This window comes from Aptenodytes patagonicus, chromosome 5, assembly GCF_965638725.1.
Source record: "Aptenodytes patagonicus chromosome 5, bAptPat1.pri.cur, whole genome shotgun sequence".
NCBI classification, from domain to species: Eukaryota; Metazoa; Chordata; class Aves; order Sphenisciformes; family Spheniscidae; genus Aptenodytes; species Aptenodytes patagonicus.
The window spans coordinates 59,197,877-59,216,905 of NC_134953.1; the positions used below are offsets into that span (position 1 = coordinate 59,197,877).

Below are 19,029 nucleotides of genomic sequence, written 5' to 3' on the forward strand. Positions count from 1 at the left end.
TAAAACAACAGCAAAAAATAATACATACTTCCTAGCTCCTCATCTATGCCTTGCGTGCCCATGCATGCATGCACACTCACATCATTAGCTCAGAAACATTACTCAGTTTGCAAAGTGATGCACTCAGTTGCTAGAGCCTGTCAGAATAAAAGCTGCAGGCTTAAATCAGCTTCTCATTTTTCTAAATAAAAAACCTAAAATCTTTAACCAAAAGATCACTATTTTTTCCAACATATACCCTGCGGTTTTTAACCTGCCCAGAGCCAAACAGCCGTTGCATACTGATGGATGCAAGACCCACACCACGCTGGTTACAAAACCTCAAAGGTACAGAAAGAAAGAGATAACAAATAATGAAAGGACAGAGCATTTCTATGAAACCATCCTAACATAACTGTTTAAAACATTGTTAAGGCAAAATGGAAGATTGTGTCCTGAATCAGGCACATAAAAGGGGCAGCTAGCTGACATCCCACACTTGGGTATACCCTTGGGTAGGTACGAAGTGTGACAGACATTTCCTGCTCCCACAGAAATGCTCAAATTCACCCATTTTAATGGAGACTAAAATAAATCTGGATACCTTGAGATTGACATAAAATGCTATTATCCTCGGGTCAATTCTCACAGTGCTCTTCACTTCATTTTAAAAACAAAGGGGGGAGATAAAAGCCTTGCTCGGCATTCCTCTCGTCTTTTTTCAGATTTCTGTATTTTCTTCTTAATTTTAAGGAACCGAATAATAAGAAATGAGTGCTTGCTCCAAACAATGCAGCCATTAGCTCTATTTATTTATTTATTTATTTGGCAGCTGGCATGCAGCCAAAGCATTTCAGTTTGCAGACAGGTTGGACGGTAACACCTGTTTCTATTACCACAGCACCCATGGGTAATACACTTCAATTGTCACCATCTCCACTGACAACCTTTCATCACAACATCAGTGAGTTTCTCTAATTTTCCCAGAGACATTTTTCTCATTTGCATAGTTCCCTCGAGCTTTTTTTTAAAGCCTCGCTCCCCTCAAAGCTCCACAGCTCTGAAGTCTTCCCTTTTCAGGGAGCACTGAGGGAAAGTGGAGCTCCAAGGTTAGGTTTTATTTCTGGCTGTATCTTGAAAGCCAAGGTATTTTTAATATTTTCAAGACTGTATATAAAATATGTATCAATAAGGTTGACAGGCATGGATGTCATAACGGACCCACAGCCGGGGATTTAACACTTCTGGGCTCCTCAAAAAGTATTGCTTACACATTGAAGAGTTTAGTTAGTATTTTTAAATCCCCTCTGTGAACCAGAAGAACCTGGAACAAAAGTACCTCTCTCCAACATCCACCAGGCACTCCTCCCGCTGTATCACAAATTAACACTACTGTGCATCCACAGATCCCTATTCTAGAAAATTTTTAACATATTTATTCCTAGCCTGCTTGGGTCTTGAAGAAACCACTGCTTCTGTACAAATCCAGAAGAGCACAGAGGTCAGCAGGGACGTGGCTGAGGAAGGATCATAGAATCACCACCAGCTTCTTCCCACATCTCTGCTTTAACAGATTCAAACGATTCCTACTCCTCTGGGTGATACTGAAAATACACTCTTGAGCATTCGATCAGGATGCAGGAAACTGCTTTCCAATGTGCATTTCTTCAAGGAGACCAGCATTCATTTGAGGTTTTCCACTGGCCAGTAGCTTTGGCAGGGCTTCCCAAGACTTACTCCAAGGAAGATGTCAAACATGGTGCACAACAAGAACTAGAGAAAGGGCCACAACTCCTGCAAGTCATTCTGGAAATATGTTAAACACAGTATGCATCGCCTTTTATCACGAGGCTCACAATTAATTGACATAAAATTCCACACTGTGTGAGCATATCACTTTTCATAGCCAGGGAGATGTCATGCTCAACAGCAAAACCTAGATTTTTCAGCATGCTGATATATTTCCTCTTGAAAGAGTTCAAAAGCTCTTTGCCCAGTCCAAAAAGAAACAAACAAAAAATCCAACCCAACCTAAAGCATAGCACACCAACATGCCAACTAGGTCTTACCACCCTGCACCTTGGCGGCCAAGAGGAGCACAATTACGGCAAGCGCAGAGCTTTCTTTTACCACTTCTACAACACCTGAGCAGGCAGAGCAGCACCCAGGGCAGACACATCAAGGACCCTGTTTCTACTAAGAACGTTGCTCAGGAGAACAACATCTGGTTTCTCTGAGGCTGCCATGCTGTTTTTGCAGGAGTCTGGTGCTGGATTGGTGTGACTGTCAAAGCTGTCAGCCGTGGGCACTGACCACTGACGTGTAACACAGTGAGGCAGTGGGACGGCAGCCAAAAGCATCCTTCCTTCCGCCATGGAGGAGACGCTTTCTGCTAGTTTGGTGACAGAGGGAGGAAATGTGTTCATCTGTCTCACAGGTACCAGTGCTGTAAAGCCAGGCAGGCTTTTGATGGCCCATGTCCTTCATCAGCACAAGTGTTTCTGCAGCAAGCCTGTCCTTCCAGACTGAGGCATAGCTTACTTTTAGAAAGACATCCCATTTTGGTAAAACATAAATAAGTAAAAGAAATCAGGTGATGAGGAGTCCTTCCGTCAGCACTGCAAAGGAGCTCCTTAAACTCACATATAATTAATTATTTTTATAACAAATACATTCCCTGAAGACACAGAGAACATCCTGTGCGTAGCTGGTGTCTGACATGATGCTGGCCTTAGCAAGGAACATGTAGAGAACAAAACACGGTAGAGATAGCTGTGTACTGTCCCATAGCTTATTAAAAACCCCATAACTAATAGAATAGAAATCAACTGGCAAAGAGAAACAAGGAAGAACAAGGAACGGCTACAGCTCTGAACGTATTCCATCACCTGGCAGTTGGTAACAGAGGAAGCAAAAAACCAAAAACCAAACCAAGAGAAGTCTGGCTCTGAAGTAGGCTTAGAAAAAGTGGTGCATTATCTAACGAGTTTCACACAGGCTGCGTGGAAGTCCTCCAGAAACCCAGGAGATGACAGCAGCCCAACAGCATAAGGATCCAATGAAAGAAACCCATAGTAATAATACCACTTGGGATTTTATTTGCCTTAGTCTATTGCTCTCCATGTGCTACAAAGTCAACAGAGTTTGCAAAACAGCTATTTGATCTTTAGAGAGAGCTCCCCCAAATTCAGTGAGTGCCTGTGTCCGATTCCGTTTAGAGGCCACAACTTCCATCCTTTACCATATTTTCAGAACTAAAGCTGATGTTGTCTATTACTTCCATAATAGTCATCAGAGAAGAACCCTTCACAAGCAAACAAACACGTGCCCCTCACTCATACGGTACTATATATTTAAAAGTATCTCCAAAAATGAGAGTCCTGCCAGGGTGAAAAATCCTCAGCAGCTGTATCCCACTTGTGCAAAATTTCTAATTATTCTAACTCCAATGAATAACACACACTTCACTGAACTTGCCCAGGTATGACAGCGAAATCAATGTATGAAATAATTCTTATCCACCAGGAGTATAAGAGCAATGCAAAGCAAAACTCTGAACACTGGATCTTTCAGTTTGTAGTCAGACATGGAAAAAAAAATCCCCAAATTCAGATAAAAAGTTCTCTAGCAGATTGACAACAAATATGTGTAGGTGTGCTTTGTAGCAAAGTTAAAAAAAATAAAAACGGAAGTTTCACTTTAGATTAGGTAACATACAATTTGATTTCTGATTTTTTTTAACCATTTGATTAGAATCATAGAATCACTTAGGTTGGAAAAGACCTTCAAGATCATCGAGTCATAGCTTTTATGCTCTGAAATATAAGCATTTCTGAATTAAAAATATATTGTATTGCAAGAAGAATGCTTTCTATTACTCCAAAAGACATTTTTGTGGCAGACACAATTTACTCAATCCCAAATCATTAAAGATTTCAGCTTTCAGGGTTTGGGGTTTTTATATATATATATATATATATACACACACACACACACACACCATTTCTCAAAAAAATACTTTTGGTAACCTGGTTCTATTAGAAACAAAATTGCATACCTGTAAAAACCAGTGTTTTGCCTCACAATTCCGTTCCCGAACCTCCCAACTAACTTCCTTCGATTTCTTAGCAGCTCCTAGCAGATTTATACAAAACTGATTCTCTAGGTTATTACTGCTATTTTTATGGATGATAATTATGCTCTGAATGAGCTAGAAGGAAAAGGAATGACAGTCTTCTAGCTCTAAACACAGGAGTTACATGGAGAGGATACACTAAACAAGAAAAAACCTAATGACAAAAGGCATATCTCACTGCTTGTGCATTCAGTTATTCTAAATTAAAATCCTCCCTCTGTCCCTGTCCTTCCCAGCCTTCAAACAGGAGTGAATATTCCCAGGAATGTTCCAGCAAGGTGATTTTCAGCCGACATATGCATATTTTCAATTGACCATCTCAGCTAATTTAATTACTTTATTTGCTACTGCTTCTTTCCCCAGGATGCATGGACGGACAGAAATAGAAGAAATTATTATGAATTTCTCTCTGCAGAGATGTCGTTGCTGCTGTGTTCCAACTTCTCTGCCAGAGTTCAATGCATCAAGACTTTTCTGCATGAAGCTGGTAAATACGCTCCTGTTCAAGACTGCATCACTGTCCTCTCTCCTCCTTGGAGCCCAGTTTCATATTCTTTATACCACAGAAACCAAATGTCTGGCAGGTTGAACACACACTGACTACCTTGAAAATGGCTAATCTAGATTTTCTCCTAATAAAACTAACCATTTTTCACTTTATTTATATCACTAGTTCACACCACTAAATTTTCATACTGTATGCGAGTTCTCTGGTATTGAAATAACTTACAGGAAAGGAATCCAAGTTATTTTTGGCAATCGCCATCCAATTTTTAATAACCTATTCAAAGCAAAAAAGGTTTTATCTATTACGTACAATAGTAATTCTATAACTGTAGACTTTAGAAGTGTAAGCAGTTTAACGTCAAAAGGTAAACCACTCCTTGTGTGGCATGAAGAAAGCCAAGCGTATTAAATAGTTAGGCCTCAAGGCCAACAGCTGTAGTTTTTCACTTTCTCAACAAACTGAAAGTCATTATTTGCACAGTTTGGTATTAAAAAAAAAAAAACAAAAACAACCCCAACAACACCCCCCACAACAATTCAGTGGTCTGCCAGGAAAAAATCCCAGCTGACATAAAACTGTAATTAACTGCCTTTGGGTATCAGTTGCTAAGAAAATGTTAATGAATGATAAAACCAGGAATGAGCGACAGGGGATTTGATTTGCTTACATTTGTTTGCATTTGCTCAAGACGATCCCATTCGATGTACTACTCTTACTCATAAAACTCCAGTTATATTGCTTGTGATTCATTAGAGCTAAAAGACCTGGTTATTAATGAAACAGAAGTGCTCAATTATTCTTCTATCCACTTCACTGTTGAGCTTTTAACCACAGTAATTATGCTTCACCGGGGCCTCGTTTTTCTCCTCTGACAGCTCTGAATTCATCACACTATCTACAGTGTTTAGACAGTTATTTATATCTACTTAGGGTGAATATGTACATCTGCGGCTGGGAAACAAGCAGCATCTTTTCCTAAATGGAGAATCGATAGTCGAGACTTCAAAGAAGTTTTAATCCAGTTTCTTGGTTTCCCAAAAACACTTTTGGCTTTCAAAAGCCATCTGATACATATAATCTAGCCCACATGGCCCTTTTGTGGTGTGCAGACCACCCAGAAATACTCGAGAAAAAAAGTTACCCTAGCACAATGTCAAAGCCAGCAAACGCTTCTTTTAAGATGTCAGGATGGTTTCAGATTTAAACTTTTAAACTCAGGCGACAATTACCCTTTCGTGGTCCCTTTGCACGCAAGCACCCACCTGTACATGGTCAGAGGGAAGCCAAAGCCTCCTGAGGGTGGACAGTGGCCTCCAGCATCATGCTGAGTGTGGCACGTGTCTCCTGTCTGCACCGCTGAACCATCACCATTCGTGCACATCTGACCTTGGGCACCACATAAACCAACCATCTAGAATCACCAATAGCATGATGCCTTTCCAAGCAGCAAATTTCTTCTACGGGATCATAATTTGGGCATCCAATTTTATTTTTTTTTATTTACAATATTTCACCAATACATCAACAACAAAGAAAAAGTATGCCCAAATTAGTAATAGGAACACACATCAGAATTGTATAAAATAGTAACAATGATACAAAATGAACTACTCAAACACACAGCCATATGTATCTGGACCTCCAGGGGAAAAAAGGTACCACTTACATGAAGAGAACAGGATGTCATTATACTCAGTTCCATATAACCTCTTCTTAATTATGTGTTCTCCAATTAGAGGTTGTCAAAAAAGAAAAATAATTTGGGGGGTTTCTTGGAAGAGAGGAGATTTAAAAAGATAATTGAAGGGTTCTAATACAACATTAATGGCACATCTGCTGCCTCCCATGTCATGACATTCATACTGGTGACTGCTTAACAAAAAAAAAAAAAAAGAAAAAATAGAAAAAAAAATATAAAGCAGAAGCCAAACAAACCCAGGAGAGAATAAGGATAATTATTAGGGGTATGGAAAGTCTTCTGCACAATTCACTTGAGAAGCAAAGTGGGAAAGGTGGCGTAACAAAGACAGGCAGTGGAATCAAAAACAGAGGAGGGAACGTCCTCCTGGCTTATTTATCCCTCCCCATATTTTTTTACTCTTGTATTATAGGTGATGATCTCAACTGTGATGACTGAAAATCAGAAATGTGTTTCTACAGCCAAATTGAATATGTAGGACAGACTCCCACAAAGTGATCAAGCTTCAGGAAAAACTTGCATCAAATGTCTTCTAACTAACCAGAGCTAGGAAAAACCTCCTGTAAAGCATAATAACTATTACTAGGGTTGAGACACTATTATCTGCAGGGTCAAGCAATCGTTAATACCAGAATTAGTGTAATTTACCAGGATTAATGCGTTGCTCTGTTTCTTCTGTTGTTTCCCACACCATCTGTATCTCACCAAACAAATACCTAACACAGACACAAGCAGTACCAAAGCTGAATCATAGAATCATAGAATCATTGAGGTTGGAAAAGACCTCTAAGATCATTGAGTCCAACCGTCGACCCAACACCACCATGTCCACTAAACCATGTCCCTAAGTGCCTCATCTACATGTCTTTTAAATACCTCCAGGGATGGGGACTCCACCACTTCCCTGGGCAGCCTGTTCCAATGTTTCACCACTCTTTCAGTAAAGAAATTTTTCCTCACGTCCAATCTAAACCTCCCCTGGCGCAACTTGAGGCCGTTTCCTCTCATCCTATCACTAGTTACTTGGGAGAAGAGACCGACACCCACCTCGCTACAACCTCCTTTCAGGTAGTTGTAGAGGGCGATGAGGTCTCCCCTCAGCCTCCTTTTCTCCAGGCTAAACAACCCCAGTTCCCTCAGCCGCTCCTCATAAGACTTGTTCTCCAGACCCCTCACCAGCCTCGTTGCCCTTCTCTGGACACGCTCCAGCACCTCAACGTCCTTCTTGTAGTGAGGGGCCCAAAACTGAACACAGTATTCGAGATGCGGCCTCACCAGTGCCGAGTACAGGGGCACGATCACTTCCCTACTCCTGCTGGCCACACTATTTCTGATACAGGCCAGGATGCCATTGGCCTTCTTGGCCGCCTGGGCACACTGCTGGCTCATGTTCAGCCAGCTGTCCACCAACACCCCCAGGTCCTTTTCTGCCGGGCAGCTTTCCAGCCACTCTTCCCCAAGCCTGTAGCGCTGCATGGGGTTGTTGTGGCTGAAGTGCAGGACCCGGCACTTGGCCTTGTTGAATCTCATACAGTTGGCCTCAGCCCATCGATCCAGCCTGTCCAGGTCCCTCTGCAGAGCCTTCCTACCCTTGAGCAGATCAACACTCCCACCCAACTTGGTGTCATCTGCAAACTTACTGAGGGTGCGCTCAATCCCCTCATCCAGATCATCAATAAAGATATTAAACAAGACCGGCCCCAGTACTGAGCCCTGGGGAACACCGCTCGTGACCGGCCGCCAACTGGATGTAACTCCATTCACCACAACTCTCTGGGCCCGGCCACCCAGCCAGTTTTTGACCCAGCGCAGAGTACACCTGTCTAAGCCTGAACTTTGTTGTTTTTTTTCTAAACATAAACCTTGAAATTTTTATGACAGCACTCACAGGAGATTCACCTTAAAATTTGTGTGATGTCAATCTAACAGTCTAACTTAAATATGAGATCATTAATCACATGCTCTTCTATTTATCAAAGTTATCTGTTAATATAGTTACACACTTCAATTTAATGCCAGTATGGGACAAGGCTTCTACACTAAAGACTTGTTTTTTGTTTTAACAGAAATCCAGTGTTGTTGGAACTTTTCCTGAACTATTCCATTTTCGGAAAATTAATTTAGTTCCTACATTGACCAGAATCCCATCAAAAGCCACCATATTTCTTCTGAAACAGAAGAGGAGATGAGCCCTGCTCTCCAATGCAAACTCTCCCAAAGTTTAAATACAGCGCACAGAGATTCAAAATCCCATTTGATCCAGCTCTGCTTTGACTTTTTCCTTGGGGAAAAAAAAAAATCATCTGAGAATTTTACTACGTACAGTAAACACAACTTAGAGTGTTAATTTGTTTGTATTACATGACCAGTTTTAATGCACACGAGCACGCAACATACTGATGTGCTCTTGGAAACCAGCAACAGCAGCTTATGTGCAAATCAGGCTACCTGCATGGCTGGAGAGCAATTCCCTTTTCCCCAGTGAGAGCTCCTTTGAGGCAATTCTGCTTTTACTGAACATTAAAACTGGTTTGATAGGGGTCTAGGAAGGTCAGGTTACTCACTGAAGGTCATGCAAGTGAGTCCATGCTTAAACTGGAAGGAAAAGCCAGTTCTTTGTTTGGGCGCCCAGGCTGCCCAACACAGGGCAGCAGCTGCCTCTTCTACCAAAACTCATCAACGTTTAGTACAAAGGTGCAGTTGTGAGCATACAGAATTGGTACCTTAAATTCTTAAAGAAGAAAACAAAATCTATTTGATCTGGTTTAAAATTGATCCAAAATTAAATTGTCCAAATGTATGCATGTATTAAAATGCAAACAGCCCATGTGTTGAGATATATTATCTCCATGTTAAATTGAAGAGTTAAATGTTCAAATGTGTTCCCGTAAGAAAAACCCACACAAAATTACAAAAAACCTCAACCACAACTGTTATGCATAAGGCTGTCGCTGTCCCGTATTTACACAAAGCAGTTGCTACCATTTCCACATTCATCAACAGTATTAGTGTTTCTGCCTTGATTAAAACAATTTTAAAAGAAGACACTTCCAACATGAAAACCAGTCAATTAATGTGAGATACTACACGAGGGCCCCAGCTCCGCCTCTGCTCTTTTGTTTCTAAGGGAAGAACCCACACAAAGCAGATGGAAAGCCTTTTCATGGCAATGCAAAACTCTCAAATACATCATCAGCCCATATAACAATAATCCAGGGTTGGATAACCCATGGAGATGGGTTATCTGATGTGCTGGACACTAGGAAAGCGGCCACAATAAATCCAGACAAACTGTAATTTCTAAGTTGCCTCTGCCTTTGTAATGCCACCAGCGGGCAGCAGGAGGTGGGAAGGGGCTTTCGGACTCACCTGTTGAACTTCACTTTCACCATTCGATATTTTCTCTGTGTACACAAAGGAGTTGAATATCCTCTGCAAGACAAATCAGAAAGGATGCGTAAGAGACCTTTTGTCATAAATATCACATTAAAGCAGCTCCAAAAGGTGCACAGGTGAGGAAATTTGTGTCAGAAAAGGACCGTTTCACCTGGGGAGCCTATTGCCAGGCTTACCCAAGGGGAATCATGTCCCCCTATACCTGTTTCTGGATCTGTGTGAAGAGGCTGGTTTTGGTTTTGAAGGCACACGTAACAGTTTTTTGCAAAACATCTGTTAATTTACCAAACTGAGATAAGGTGCTAAAAAAAAAAAAAATATGTCGCATTTGAAAGCTACTGCCCACGCAAACTATGACTGTTCTCTAGTGCTAAACATTTAACCCAACATAACTATTTTTAAAAGTACTTGTTGTTTCCAGCTAACAAGAGGCTGTCAGCCAAATTTAGACGTATTTGGTATCTGGAAAAGAGAAAAATGAGACCCACTTTTGAACACAACCAAATCGGGCTCACTAACAGCAAAAAAAGGATGTATCAGAAGATAGAAGTGAGAGAGCTGTGTCCTCCCCTGGGAAAGCTTCCTGTCTGCTCCCGGAGGGACACGAGTCCCTCCGTCCGCTGTGCCTCCGCAGGCAAGAGCCACACCGCTGTCACCATTTACTTACAGTGGTTACATGGAGGAAAAACACTCAACACCTTGTTAATATTCTGCTTCCAGACTGAAAAATAAGGCTGGAAGGAATTTGGGTTACACCGATGACACTCCTGAAAAGTTTGCCTGATACACCTAAGTTTCTCTTTCAAGATTTCTCATTTCCAAGGGCAGCTCTCCCCTTAGGGACAGTGGGGCCATCCCCACTAGAAAACCTACAAGTGTCCCTAAAATATTCCTTTGCTATCTGTCTTAATAGCAATATGCAGTGGCTGCATAACGCAATGGAGGTTTGAGAGAACAGTATCATGCAAAACAAGAATAGTGTTGGTTATTCATTATCAATAAACATAATAGTAATACATTGAGGTTATTTAGGTCATTATACATTGGAAAACAGAAAAAAAATGCCCCTTACTTTATGAAGGACCTTCTAACTTTCTCCTGTCCTCCTGCTCAAGTGCACGCCAATCCCCACAAGCTTGGGGGTAACCAAAGGGCAGGGAAGGTTTGCAGGTTTCATAAGAAAGTAAGTGGCCAGTTCCCCACCGTATATCAAACATCCTCTACGAAAGCAAGATATCCAATATAGAAGCTGAAATAATTTTCCAAGCAGATCCTTATTAAAATGCTGACACTTCCTTGCAAACATGGGTGTTTACAATGAGAAACACACTATGCACTTTTTACAAAAACACAGCCCAAACCTGAGAGATGCTGTTAGTGCCTGCCACAGAAACAACTGCACAGGGAGCCCGCCTGAGTCGGAAAAGAGCTGTGCAGGCTGCTCCATGGGAGCGGGTGGTCCAAGAGGGCATTTTAACGTTGCACCCTGTGCGACATTTACTGGAGCTTCTGCGCATCATGTAGGGAAGAGAGTGAACTACCTTGAAATACATCTTATGACTTCAAATATATCAAAAATCAGTGATAAAAGCAGAAAGAACACGGAGGGTGAACTCCTTTCTAGATTGTGGAAGAGGCATGAAAATTTAAAAAAATAAGTCAACAGGATTTTTCTCTACTAGCTGGGATTCCACTGACAGAGTGGATTCCATATCTATCAGCATTAAGTCAAACACATGACAGTACATCAGCAAGAACATCTGCAGGCACAGCTACATCTGGTGAAGGACAGTGATTCTTAAAGACCCTGTTGAGTCCCTCCCTTGACATGATAGTTGTGAAATTACTAAGACTCATGTTTACAGCAACACAATAAGCCAGAGTCAGCTCTCCAAATTATTAGCAATAACAACTGCAATTACTAAAGAAGTCTAAATTTCATCCAAATCCAGTGTAATCATTGGTCCATGACTCCAAGAGTTTTCTTGATGCAGGTTTAGCTGATTTCCTCCTAGTAAGGCTATATGCAGCTATAACTGGCAAAACCAGCCTGGAAAACCCTTTGGTGTGCTCTGCTCCACTTAAGATCATCACTTTCCTGTATCCCTCTCCCTCCTGAGGACTTCAGGAATTTCAGAAATCTGAACTCTTAATACTAAAGAAGCTTTTGGAAGGGCAGCAATAAATCTCTTTGGTTTACAAGTCTCAGAGAGCCAAGAAGGCGGGGGGGTGGCAGGGGGGGAAGAGAAGAAAAGAAAAAAAGGCATCTACTCTTAAAAGCCGCCTGTACATTGAGACTTCCTCTTCTTCCAGACGTTTGTTTAAAGTTCTGCTTGGGTACTCTAACTACAAACATGTTGGCTTCCCCCTCCGCCCCCCCCAGATGAAAAGATAATTTAAACATCAGAAGAAAATACATTAAAGCATGTCATTTTGATGCAAAATGTTTTAAATTAATTGAATTTTTCTCTCCACACAGCATTTAGTCTCCAGACATCAAAAGGAGCAAGAAGGAAATAGACTGTCAGCTACTGAGAATGGAGCTTTCTGTCCTTAACACAAAGCTGACCCCTTCCTCCACCCCTTTAACACCTAGCCGTGTTTATGAACTTTCAAAATAATGCCAGAGAACATTATACCCGGTTAAGTAAGAGTCACAGTGCCAGCAGGAATTTATTTGGCCACTGGGCTAGGTTTTTAACCTATTTTTGCTTGATTTATAGTTTAACCAAGTTCTCGAAAACGTTACGGTATCTTCCACTTTTTTAACTAAAAGCTCTGTGCATGTCCGAGAGGGGGTAGCAGGAGCCATCACAGACAGTGAGCCTAAACAAACAGTAAAAACTAAATAAGGATTGAGAAACCACTCAGGAAGACACGCACACCGAGCTGCCCGAGGCTGTGTGTTAACTGCTCGGCCCCTGCCTAGGTACAGTCCCGTTACTTGAGATATCTGCTCCCTATTCAAGAACTCCTATGCAGAATTTCACCGGAAGCCAAAAACATCTCCCTATTGTATTTAAGCTAATTTCGGAAGCCAAAAACATCTCCCTATTGTATTTAAGCTAATTTCACTAACTTAGTGATCTAACTTTAAGTAGAAAAACAGGGCTAAGTGGCAACCTCCAAATGAAGTTAAGGGAACTTCACAGATCCAAGAGTAAGTCAGCTCCGCAAACTTACAAAAATAGTCTAAATATTTAGGAGAACTTGCCCATGGTAGTTTACACAGAGCATTAGCATCTGTACCTTATTCTTCCCACCCCTCATTGTTTAATTGAATCTGCTTAGCAGATGGCAGCAGGCTAAGTTCACTCCAACAGGAACAATTACACACATGTTTAATGAAATGCTTGCCCAGGATTATTTGCCGTAACCCACCACCACTCGCTCTTACAACGCACAAAGGCTGCAACCACTGTGCTGGTTCGGCCTCCAGCCTTTCCCTGCACCAAGCTGGTGCTCTGCCAGACATGGAGCTATCTGCATCCCCGCCACCACTCCCAATGCCTCCTCATCACACACCACCTCAAGCCCTGAAACAGCATTTTATTTTTCTCCATTTGCCCCCCTCTTTTTGCTATCATCAGCTATTTTAAGATTATCATCTTCATAGATATTCAGCTTCTTGCTGATATCTTGACCGATATCTTGACATTGGTCAACTACATGAAAAAGATTCATTTTCTGAGGAATTCTCAAACTCCTTTAAACCCAACGTCTTTAAAAGACAACAGCTTTCTTCTTGTGGCACACAGCAGAGGGCAAAACTTCACGCTCTGTGCTATCTGCTACTTATCTTACGTGCTGGGCTGAGAACGGTTGCTTCACAGTTGTGCTCCAACCCTGCATGTGCTGTAACACACCTGCACACCATGCTTCAACTACTCCAACCGCTTGGTTTCATCAAGCAGATTTCCACAAAGGTTTTCAACTTTAAAAAAATAAATGAAAACAAAAGCAACTTTTGTTTTCAAGTCCAAACTCTGAATTAAATTTCAAGATTCAGTTTGGAAAAGAGCATTTTGTGCTGCCACAGCTTACCCAGCACGGCAAGCAAACTTTGCTTCATTCAGTTCAACTATTTCTGTCACAAAGCATCAGTTTTCAAACACAACATTCAGAAGTAAACAAAATGGAAAACTTTTTCAAAACTTAGGAGTTTTGAAGCATCTGCATTTTCCATACCTTGTTCCAAAAGTAAACTTCAGAAATAACAATAATTCCAGATTTAGCCAGGTCTAAATTAGAAAGTCAGTGAAAGCATAATTTTCTTTTCAAATTACTTAAACATTCGAGATGCTCAGAGAGAAATAACACTTGTCTGGCTGGCTGTATCTGTCACCTGCTGTTTTATACTCACATTTAAACTCTGTGCTCAGCCTCCTCTGTCCCACAAAGCCCTGCACCATCCCTGGGGCCCCCATGCCTCCGGCAACACCTGAATCCTGCAGCACGATGCTCAGCACATCACTCATGCTCTTAATCCTCCCCTTCCCTTATTGAACACGATGCTCACATTTAGCTACACAAACAGAAGCCTAGAAAGAGAGAATCATGGTATCCGCAGGGACCACTGCAGGACTTCTGGTGATCTGTGACAGCTCTGAGACACGTAGGTTTCAGGAGAGCCATGTGATGTGTCCCTAGGAGCCTGCAGAGGATGACCACAGCCTGGATGGAGTCCTGAGAAAGCTGCGGTTTGTTTTACAAATACACATTTTCAACACATTTGAGACTCTTGCTTTCCTAAGCTCTTTAGTTACCTGTCTGGGTGAACACACTTGCAACTTCCTAGAAAATATTCTTCTGTGGTATCTAGGTATATCCTTTAATGACTTCAACTGCAACTGCTTCTCCGTGCCACCAGCCTGCCTCACTTTTAGCTTTGAACAACAGGACAAACATTTGATAAGCGAGATAAATAGGGAAGCGATGAGAGGATCCAAAGGCAGGGGTCCTTGGGGCTGCGTCAGGGAAGATTTGGGCCACTGCTGTCTAATGTCGACCCCACAGGTGGGGTCTGACAGTGATGAATGGGCACAGCACTCAAACCCACATCTCCGGGTAGGAAGGAGTCAGGTTTCCCACCAAGCTAGAGATAAGGAGTAGCTCAGGTTTAGCTTTGTAGTGTGCCGTAACAAGGCTTAGGAGACTTTTATTCATAATTTGAAGCCAAAGGCAACTCAATTGTAAATCTGGGAGACGACTCTAAACCAAGCTTAGCATAAAAAGTAAAATATTAACTGACTTGTTCGCTCATTTCCTTGAGATTAAAATAAACTCAGCAGCAGTGTACTACAGTGAGAAAATAACTTCAAAAGCTCCCAGTTTGACTATCAGCACTGCATCAAAATAAACAAAAATAGCCACCACCCCCAAACCTCCAAGGTCCCCAACCAAACACATGCGCCAAACTGCTCCGTGGAGTAGTCAACCATTTGCACATCACTTTATTTGCTAGAGAGATACGAATCCATCTCCCTACTGACAAAAATAACATTTTAGAGACAAAGAGAATCAGGAAAAACAAATACAGGATTAGTAAAATATCCACTGAGCTGTAAATACATTGAACCTGTTTTAGCATCTATATTGCAAGACTTTAAAAAGAAAAAACCCACAACTTTCAACAGATTTAGGACGTCGACTGCTGTTACCTGTCATATTTGGGAAACGACAGGATGAAAAAACTCAACAATATTAAAAAAGTATACAAAACAGCAGTAACAAAATGTACATGTGTCAAATATACGCAGTATTAGCTCAGCAGGGCTGCAATACTTTTTAAACTTCAAGTAGCAACTAACCAGGGCCTATTTCTTATTTTAAAGGTTAATGTTTTAAAAAGTGGTAAGCAAACAAATATATAACAAATCCTTTTTCTGATGAAACTCCCCGAGTGAGATTGTTTTGAGGGAAACCTGTGGCTTCTGTCTGGAGTTTATTTTTGCAGTGTCTGAAGCCGTATCACATTATGTTTTGTTACCATCTTCTAAAACCGAGAAACATTAAATAGTGTGTTCCCATGAGATCAAGGACATGCTTGTGTTTTCCTCTAAGAAAGTACAATATACATATAAGAAACTAAAGTAAACTGGAGGAAAACATAGCAAAAGGCAAACCCAGTCGGATGAGAGCAATGATGGCAGCAGTCTGGTATTATAGGCCCTGCTCAGCTCAGAGACAGACATGGCAGCTACACCAGGACACATCTAAAACGAATATCCCAACATCACACTGCAAATGCCCTTCTCTTTCTGTGGGTTTCAGAAAACAAAAAGTTTTCAGGAAGGATTTAACTAATTAATGTTTTTCATTACGTTATTTGTCAAGCAGCAACAGATATCTTTATCAGACAGGTAGACAAAGATAAATGTGATGCAGAGCTCACAAGCTCTGGGTCGGCACTTTCGTGGGGGTCAGAGTGCAGGCAGCCTCTCCTCGGAGAGCAGGCACCACGAGCAGCACCTTCAGTTAAAAAAATGAGGAAATGCAAAGACTCATACAGCTTGTTATTTTACTGTCCTGGCCCAGTTCATCTCCTACCATCGACATTTTGCTCGGAGAAGCTCTGTACGTCACTAATGGGCAAAGCTGGTCTGTGCTCGATTATCTACATCGCTGGAGTATTGTTAAACCACATCATCATTTGAAAGACTCCTTTGGCAGCTTCATTTAAATTATTCTGCTTATTTTACATATAAAATTTACAAAAGATTACTTGGAATGAGGAGGAATTTGTGGGGGGGGGGGAATCAATTGTGAGACAAAGCTGTGACTCTCAGACATAGCTTTTCCATAAGCAAAGTGAACACAGAACTTCCTGGCACTCAAGATGCAAGCATGCGTGCGTTTGCAGACGTGTATCTCCGCATGCTCACACACACACCTTCATGGGTGCATACATTCCCCAATATTTGAGAAGGTTTTAAGCAGGAAAACATCTCACTTCCCAATTTTTATCTTAATGAAGATTGCTTACCAATTCACTATTTATGAATCAAGCCACCATTATCTTCTGCCACGTGCTGAGTTGGCCCATGGCACCTCTGCTCCCCACTCTGCAGCCAGCACTGGAGCAAAACATTTTGTGCAACACAGAAGACAACAGAAGAAATGGTATTCAGGTTTGATCTTGATTTTGATGGTAGAAAGCATCACAGTTAGCATTTATAATTAATCTATTATTATTAGCCTGCGGGAGGTAAAAACCTTTGGGATCGTTTCAAGAGTCATATTCAGAAGGGGAGATGGTAAGTACGACGTCGCTTGAAAAGAGTCAAAGTAGAGCACAATTCTTATAACCGTGTTTCCTTGGAAAACTTCAGGCATTTGCAAGGAGAGAAAACTATGGAAAACTGAGTAACTGCCAAAAATGCAATCAAGAACCGGCAGATTTTTTGTCTTCTTTTTCAAGGGACCAGAGAGGAGGGAGGAAAAAATAGTGAGAGGGGAAAATACCCTAAGAAAATTAGTTCCACATGTTAAAAAGTTTATTCATTTAGCCAATGTAACTTGACTAAGGTTATACTCATGACAATGTATATGGCAGTATTTCAGAAAAAGGAAAGTCATGCTACCCAACCTTAAAATATAAAGCAGATGGTCTTCTCAATAGGATTGGATTTTTTCTCCCTACACTTATTCCTCATCCCAGCCTCTAGGATGTGAAATTTAAAATATTTATATGTTTTTTTTTCAGGTTGAGAACTTTTTGATTACTGGACATTTTTCAACTTGCTGCATTTTGTTGGTCCTCTTCCCTTTAAAGGGAACATAAATTTGAGCATTTATCAGGAGCAAAATCGACCTGAAACTTCATTCTGTTGGGAGAACTCTGGGGTTTATTTTTCTGGTTTGTTTTCAAGCTCATGTCAAAACGACTAACTAAAAATGGGGAAACATTTAAGCAGCAAACCAATACATGTAAATAGATGCAATACTATAGCCAAAAGAGCTTGATATCATTTTAGTATAATTACTGTGCTTGTCCAATTTGGTCATGAATTCAATATACAGCAAGTATGCAGAAGAAACATGGTTCAATCTATGTAACATTCCAGCTAGGACTGTGTAATTTTACAGCAAAGTCAAAAAAACCCAAAAAACAAAAAACAAAGGGACATACAGACACACACTGAGAGCACATGATTTTGTTTCCTGATCTGTTTAACACAATCAAGGCAGAAGCTGTTGGGTTTTGTATGGAGAAATGCTGCAGCACAGGAACACTAAGGCTGGAGTGAGGTATTAGAGAGATCTACTTGAATCAGAAAAAAAATCCAAGAACGACAAGCTTAAACATAGGAATTTATAGATCATAAATCACGACACTAAACTTCTGTGCATAAAATGAATGGGCTGATGCTAATGTAATTACAGAATTGTTTTCTTTAAATGTCCAAGACTATCATTTTTCAGGATCTCTCAACAGGAACCATCAACATACACATGATAAATATCATGATAACAGCCTTCCCCTGCAACTGCTGCTGCAGCGCTTCTTAACAGTAACTGTCTAATATTGCCTTCACTCAGAAAGACACAAAAGTTTAAAACTTTAACACACACACACACACACACACTGCAGTCAGTTCTCAGCTGTTTCCACGCAAGGCACCAACACTTTTTTCAAGAGAAAAATAATAGGTGAGTAACAACCTGAAAGAGACTGTCTGTACGTAAGTACCTTCTTGTATGAGTCAGTGTTTGTAATAAAAAGTACAAGAGTACTCTCATATGATAATATTATTTGTATTAATAAGTAGAAGAGTTTTAAGGTCACCTGTTTACATACCTCATTTGCATTGTTTTTATTTGATATAATCCGCACCCTTCCTTTTTCGAGCAGAAGGGAGCGGGAGCAATTCTTTACATTCCTAAGTTCTTAGGTGGTTCAATTTCTCAATTAAATTCTAACATAAGTTAAAAAATTAACTCAAGAAGATAAACACTTTGCATCAATTATCTTAATCATTCTCTCCAACCTGGATGCAAAGTTATATTCAAATAACTGTTACATTTCAAATTGATCCAGGGCTTAAAATTGACTTAAACTTGACCCTCTCATGCTGCCCACGCAGAGGTAAGTTCAAGCACACCAACTCTCAGGTGCAAGACCTCACCAAACCCAATGAAGTGCTTTGAGACCTGTGCACCTGACGAAGGTACATGGCCCAGAGCAGTGATACCTGCAGAGGGTGATACCTCTCTGGCTGCTGAGCTGCGCAGGTTAACTCAATTTCCCCATTTTCACACGGCTGGTTTTGGCACACTGGCTCATGTAGGTGCTGTGGCTAAAAAAAAAAA

The 19,029-nt window shown here is 41.0% G+C and overlaps 1 protein-coding gene across 1 annotated transcript in view; it reads right to left on the reverse strand.

Moving 5' to 3' along the window:
• Window positions 1-19,029, reverse strand: part of CACHD1 (cache domain containing 1) — a 112,828-nt gene that overhangs the window by 64,987 nt on the left and 28,812 nt on the right. The window contains exon 2 of the mRNA XM_076340005.1: window positions 9,691-9,753. Within this exon, the coding sequence (XP_076196120.1) occupies window positions 9,691-9,753 (63 nt within the window). The remainder of the gene's footprint in view (window positions 1-9,690; window positions 9,754-19,029) is intronic.